Source organism: Perna viridis, chromosome 3 (assembly GCF_037379345.1).
Source record: "Perna viridis isolate PV_CMFRI_1.1 ecotype Kerala chromosome 3, ASM3737934v1, whole genome shotgun sequence".
In the NCBI taxonomy this organism is placed as follows: domain Eukaryota; kingdom Metazoa; phylum Mollusca; class Bivalvia; order Mytilida; family Mytilidae; genus Perna; species Perna viridis.
In genome coordinates this window covers 26,449,551-26,456,725 of record NC_142447.1, presented here as the reverse complement: position 1 = coordinate 26,456,725, position 7,175 = coordinate 26,449,551, and the positions used below count along the sequence as shown (strand labels likewise).

Genomic DNA, 7,175 nt, shown 5'->3' with positions numbered 1-7,175 from the left:
TTACTGTAAACGTATTAATTTCGCGAATTGTGTCAAGTGAATCTATTTGCCGGTATTCATTTTCGAGGTTTAAAAGCAATGATGAATGTTACATATTGTTACAAATCAGTTTTGCAGATTCTGTTTTTCGCATTTTATAGTCCACCGCAAAGATAGCGAAAATTAGTACACCTCGATTAATTAAAAGACGTTTACATTTAATGTGCGTGTTTTGTTGATTTATATTGTCTCCATCGCTACAGGTAAATAAAAAAAATAAGAAATCCCAACAAAATAGTTTTACCCAGCAGCGTCTTTTTGCCCGTCCAAAGTCAGAAATGTCTAGCCTTCGTTAATCTTGTATGATTGTATATGTTTATGGTGTATGCAGTGCAAATTTCGCTAAACCGGTATAATTCCGATCATATATGTTTTTTTCTATTAAACGAAACTGCAATGCAACGACAAAAGCTTTATTATATTTTTTCACAATTGGAACAACTATAAAACACAAAAACGTCACGAATAGTAATAATACTGAACATCAAAATGATTATGAAAAGGAATAGTCGGAAACACATACGGTCGGATCATATCTCCTTCTTGGTAAAGTCGTTTTCCGTCTTTTACTAAAAGCGTCACTGCCACTTTTTTCCCAGGATGAGATCCGGATGGCTCACATTGTAGCTGTCTCCTTTTTGTTTTATATCGTCTATTTTGAAACCAGATTTTGATCTGCGTTTCTGTTAGTTTCAGTGATTGCGCCAGATCAGACCTTTCGGGGCCAGAGAGATAACGCTGATGTCGAAAGCGTCTCTCTAATTCAAATACTTGTGCATGGGAGAATGCTGCTCTCGATCGTTTCTTGTGATTTTTCTCTAGTCTCAAATTTGAAGAATTGTCTGGGTTATGATCTGAAAAAGAAGCACGTTATTGTCTCAATTACTAAAATCTAAATCACAACCGCATTTCTGCTAGTAATCTATTGGAAAGTGAGCTCAAGGTCAAATAATGCGTGAATGTTTGAAGAGAAAAATAATGTTTTAACACGAAGTATTATAAACATATGCAGACTGAGTATCAACAATTTTCAATCAAATATATTTAAGTATGTATTCAAAGCTCAATACAAAGCAAAGAAATGGATGCAGGACAATAAAGAAGTCATAAAAGTCATAAAAAAAAACGAACAAAAAGACAAACCACCCACCCACAAACAAATAAACTGACAAAAGGAAGCCGTGAGTCCAACAAACATATAAACATGGATCAGGAGTACATTTACCAGTAAGATAAGCATCGTCCGCTTTTCAAAACACACATCAAAACAAAACCAACATTCAACTTTGAGAAAATATGCACTTGTAATATGAAATGGATGAACATTTTAAAAAAAAAAAATTTGTCATTGCCACCAACTGCCTGGTTTTTTGCATGGACCACATGTGTCATACTACTTGTTCTTAGACGTCCTTTTTGTGTTATTTGCATTATTTTGTTGATCAATTAAGCATTGTTCAAACTTTCGGTAGAGCCATTCCTTTTAACTGACATTGTTAAGATTTGTCAGAAAAAATCTTAATTGCACCTGTAATCATGAACTTTATTACTATTTCAACACCAGTTACAATTTTTATACTGGCATTCATTGTTTTTGTACTTTCAAATTTTTAATATTTGTTGAAGACGCCTATGATAAAATATTGTGCAAATTTGTGATTAATAGGAAATCAATAACGATTAACATTAGAAAATAAACGTTAACTTTTTTTATGTTTATGGAATATATCGGGGCAACTCTTTCGCTGTACCTGTGTGTAATGAGGTTTTGGGACCAGCTGCACCCCGCCTTGTGGTATGAGGATTTCCTCGTAATTCATTGAAGACCGATGGGTGGTCCTGGGTTGACATTTTTGACCCGGTGGGTTTTAGTCTCTTTGACATATACACCATAACTATTCTCGTTACTAGTATATATAGAGATATCCTAGGTAACAGTTTTAAGAACATAATAAATCAGGACTTGTGAAATCGGACAGCAGTGTTCAAATGAGGTGAAGAGTAATCAAGGGAACCAAGATTCTAGCGGAAATCAAAAGTTGTAATCTTGGGACGAAGACCAGACATGGATAAACTGACAAACACAACAAAGAACATAAAATAACAAAAACAATACATACAAAGTATCAAAAGTAAATGAGCAACTCGGACTCACCTAAAAACTGGGAGCATGACCCAGGTGCACCGGTAGGGTAAGCGTCTTCTGCTTTTCTAGAAACATCCGCCGAGTTGCTCATAAAAAGTCAAGTCCGGAGTTGACAAAAGAGGAAAGGAATTCACATGTTAAACAAATCAGTTTTGAATAGAAACCGATAAAAATCTAAAAAGAATTCGGACACTAATGCTAGGAAACTTCAAAAACTATTCAGATACCGTGAAATATACTTTAATTGGCCGATATGGAAACGGAAAAATATTTTATGAGAATAATGTAATTTGAAATTTAGGGTTATGAATGATTTTGTTATCCAGAATTGCATGATGTAATGAAGATTTTAAAAAAAGGATATACAGATCAATGGATAAATTCAATGTGTGCGGATAACACTGTAACAATGATTTTTTTTTAAATAAATAAATAAAATATAAATCATATTCGAATCAATAAAATTAAGGCAGTCATAATACAATGGGGTTAGGTGCATAGTTATCGGTTAGATAGGGTATAACATGTCAAGTGATCAATAGTCGATGAATGAAAACTGAATAGATTAAAAACTTCTTCATTAAACACTTCAAGTTCATGTTTTATATTACTTCTTTGACTATGGAGTTCCTTTACCAATAATAAATACTAATTATGTAGATAAATAAGATAGCAACAATAATCCACGGGTATACACACGTTAAAATGAACTAATCATGTGCTCACTCTTTCCAACGCATTTTTTAGAAGTGAAATATAAGTTGTATAAGAAAAGTGAAACTATGAATCCTTTGATATGAGGACTGTGTAGGACTGTATGCAAAAAAAAAATAAATAAAAAATATAAAAAACATTGAAATAAATGCTAGACGGCAATATTTCGGAAATAACTTTAAGACAGTTGCATATACTTATCAAGTATTCACACAATTATTACTAGAAAAAACTACTATGATTTTAGATCGGTCGGTTCCTTAACGAAATCGACTTTATTTTTTTATATTTACAATAAATAAAAAATATACTTATCAACGTCGTCACGTTTATTATTATTAATTTTTTCAAATTTTTATTTATTCATCATATTAAGAGGTCGTCCATGCAAAACCAGGCAGAGAGTGGTATATGACAAATTTTGTTTTCAAAAACTTTTCATCCATTTCATATCGCAAATGCATCCTTTCTCAAAGCTGAATGTTGGTATTTGTATAACTGCAACGGGTTAAGAGAAATGAATTATATATAAAGCACTGAAATTTATTGAAAAGGGAAATAACTCTTGTATTTTGTTCAAAATTTCGTTGCTATCTTTTGGGAATTTTAAAAATATTTTCTGAACAATCCGTTGTCGATTTTTAAAAAAAATATCGTGTACTATTTGACATACATATGATAAAAATATTACATTAGATAAAAAAAATTAGTGTGATAAAATTTACCATGTACCGCCTGTCTGGTTTTTACGCGGACTGTCTCTTCAAACGTAATACTGAATTACACTTTTAAACATTGAGCTTTCACTATATAGTTCAAATTAGAACATAAAGTAATGATAGACATTGCGCAAACTTAGATTACATCGGAAAATCTCTTGGTCGTTGTCTACCATTTTACTTTGCTTTCGTGATTTGTTCAAGCTGCTAAATCAAGCTCCAAATTTAACGAAATAGTTACGGTTTCAATTAAAATCAACAAAATTCAAAAAGTACCCACGATTAAGATTCGATGGAAAATTCATAACACTAGAATATATAAATGTAACCTTTACAAAATCAACAAGGGAAGTTAATTGTGTAACTACAAAACGTTAATTCAATTACGTGATTTAAATTGTGAACAAAGTTTCAAAAACAAAAAAATCTATTAAACATTGATAGAATATTTCAGATGTTAAAAAATGTTGCCTAACGGTTCAAGCATTATTTCATCTTCTTTGTAATATTTTGTTTTACTTAAAAATCACAAGAAATCGGTTTTTAGAGCATATAAACAAATATAAAAATCGCAGTTCATAATATCTGCATATAAAAGCTTGTTGGATGTATTTATGATGGTCAATGACATAGAAGGAAAATACAATTTTAATAACTCGAGTCATATAGAAAATATTTTTTTCCTCTATGTGAATGTTTTATTTTCTATTCATTTAAGGTTTTTTTGTTTCGAAAAAAAAAAGCATTTGACCTCGCATGCAAACCCCATGGTCTTCACTACTGATCCATACTTCATACTACAAGCGTTTACTTGTTTGTTATTTTGTGTTTGATGCTACACTATTGTTTCTGAAGTCACTGTGTTCCTACATATTTAAAAAAAAAAAACCAATATCACATGGCAAAAATCATGGAATTCATTGTCTGATCTTAATAATTCGGATTGTCGGTGGCACTTTTTGTCTATATGTGGATATTCTATTTCAAGTGCTGTTTTTTTAATAAGAACTGAAAAAGATTGATCTTATAATTTTTAACTGAAGCCAGTCATGTTAATTCAGTTATTTCCTTTTTCACTATCGCAATAAAAACAAAGTTACATTGATAACTTTTGACAATTTACCCATTTCAACGTACATTTCCACTCAAAAAGTATTTAACCTGTCTTTTTTTCAAATTACGAGTGCAAAAACAAATAGAATAACTCCAGTACTTTTATTTGATTTTTTTAATTCAATGCAAACCCTGGTTTCTTTTATGAAAACAAATATATTTTGTCTGTTTCCAATATAACTTACGTTTGTACATTCTTGCTTGTCTAATACATTTCATAATTCCCTAAACAATAGGCAATGAAAATTAACTGCAAAGTTGCTTTACAAAAACAGCTTTGTACATTGATTTTCTCATATGAAGTCCCTAAAGTTAACCTTTCCTGTGAAATCAACTGTACACATTTTTATTTTGTATTTTTTCCGAATGAATGGCTATCTCTTTATTATTTTTTTTTGTTCATTATTTGCATATGCTCAAATCATATGTTTATAAATGGAAATTCTGCGTTATTTTATTATGCCTCTTTTCTTTGAGTGTTGAGGTGAAGACTACTGCATTTGAGGTCTTTAGTGGCCTTAATAATCGCAAAACTTCATGTATATATTCAGGAATTTCACTATTTAGGCAATAAGTAAAATTGATATTTATGAAATACTTCAAAAGTAAAAATATATCATAATACATGTAATATATGTAATATACCTAAGACCAGTAAACAACAATTTAATAGTAGTGCAAAACGCAATTTTATTTTCGCCCAATCTTTCATGGGAATGATTTGCATAGGTACAAGAACTATTTGATTAGAAAAAAAAAGTAAAAAAAAATCGAAAATGTCTTAAAATTGGATATACATATATCAAATTTAATTTTGAATAATTTGTCATTCATGTGAATACATTGTTTTTACTGGTAGCGTTATATATAATCGAATGTAACGAAAAAGAATCATACAAAATTTCAATGCTGATATTTCACCGTCCGTGCGAGACTCGTAAGAGTAGTCAAGGACGTTTAAAACCCCCCTTAGTACTGATATTTTATTCAATTATTTCACTATTGCATCTATAATACATGATTGAAGTCATCAAGAACAATATAATAAAAATCGTAAACAAAACACATTTTAAAAAAATAAACTCCGAACATAACGTTCGGTAGCTAAAAAAAAAGATATGAATAAGATCGTAGCTTTCGCTTTAGTTCACTTAGTCATAAATAAGTATAATTTTGTGGGCACGATTAATACGACTTGATGTTTTGTTATCTTTGTTTCATTTCATAAACTTAAGGATTTTAAACTCTCACATTATTTTTCAAAATAATTTATTTTAAACTAATAATTCGAGGATTAATAAGAAAAATCTACTTATGCATCACCAAGTCATATCATGCAAAATTAATCTTCAAGTTCGATAGGAAAACTACGAAAAATCACACTAGTAGAACAATATACTGATTAAAGACTACAAACTTAATTTATCTTTATCATTTTTATTTTTTTTATCTAGGTACGAAGAAAAAAATTATCAATTGGTCCATTTCTAATTGACTTGACCGAGTAGCAAATATAAAAAATTGCCCGGTTTGGTACTCTGTCTATCTTTGTCTAGCTACAACACAAATTAGCATGCTAAAATGAAAAAAAATGTATGAATAATAACTATTCTTTATGCATTCTAGGCTAACTATGAATGTTAAACGTACCTCTTTGGTCGAAATGCAGGTCATCATTCGTTCCATTTTCAATATTTTGAACGGATAGCTCGATTTCATCGCCTTGAAACTTCCCGTCTTCCTTTACTAGTTCAGTGCAGAGTTTCTCAGTTGGCGAGTGTGAGGAAATACCGTGTTGGCAGTGATCATCTAAACAATTACTATCTCCCTGGCACGAGTGATCATCCTGTTCTGAAATGTCACCCAAGTGTACACTTTTATCTGTGGAATCAATTCCAAGAATACTGTCAATTGAAAACTTTAAAGTATTGTTTTTCTCCATCTGTTGTTTTTAATGTTAGTACTATGCGGTTCGGTCATATTTATCAATTATATATAGATAACATGACCGTGTGTATTGACAATACAATTTAGTTCTGATTTGATTTTAAACAAGATATGATAATGCAAATTGCTCCTCCTACTTTGTGTTTTCATTGACTTTAACGACACTATATTTGTGGCATATTACAGAGATTACATTACATATGATTGATTTTACACGTGCGGGACGCTGATATATAGCCGAGGGCGGTCTTACGATTGGATAAAACGTGAAAAGCCCTCAAATATATAATATTTACATTTGTGCTAATCTATTTTGTTATGTTTGAGCAGGAGATAAGTGGTGTGAAACTAACTGTTTACATCTCATGAAGAGGATAAATTGTCTATAGTGAACGTCATGTTTAGATTGTTTTAAGTTCTGATTAAAGCCATTATTGCAAGCTATATAGTACCCTGAAGTAACTAAATTGTTCGGTAAAATTAGAAATCTCTACCGC

General features: G+C 30.8%; 1 protein-coding gene across 1 annotated transcript; it reads right to left on the bottom strand.

Moving 5' to 3' along the window:
• Positions 1 to 436: 436 nt before the first annotated feature.
• On the bottom strand, positions 437 to 6,781 carry LOC148621640 (homeobox protein XENK-2-like). The gene is made up of 2 exons (XM_088576217.1): positions 6,382 to 6,781; positions 437 to 893 (listed from the first exon to the last, which is right to left on the bottom strand). Exons 1-2 carry the CDS (start codon positions 6,671 to 6,673, stop codon positions 499 to 501), a joined length of 687 nt encoding a protein of 228 aa, XP_088432343.1. The 5' UTR covers positions 6,674 to 6,781; the 3' UTR covers positions 437 to 498.
• Positions 6,782 to 7,175: the final 394 nt, after the last annotated feature.

Coding starts and splice junctions, on each gene's coding strand:
- LOC148621640 (XM_088576217.1), bottom strand. CDS start 6,673: ATGGAGAAAAACAATACTTTAAAGTTTTCAATTGACAGTATTCTTGGA. Junction 894..6,381: donor CCTGCATTTCGACCAAAGAG/GTACGTTTAACA, acceptor CTTCTTTTTCAG/ATCATAACCCAGACAATTCT.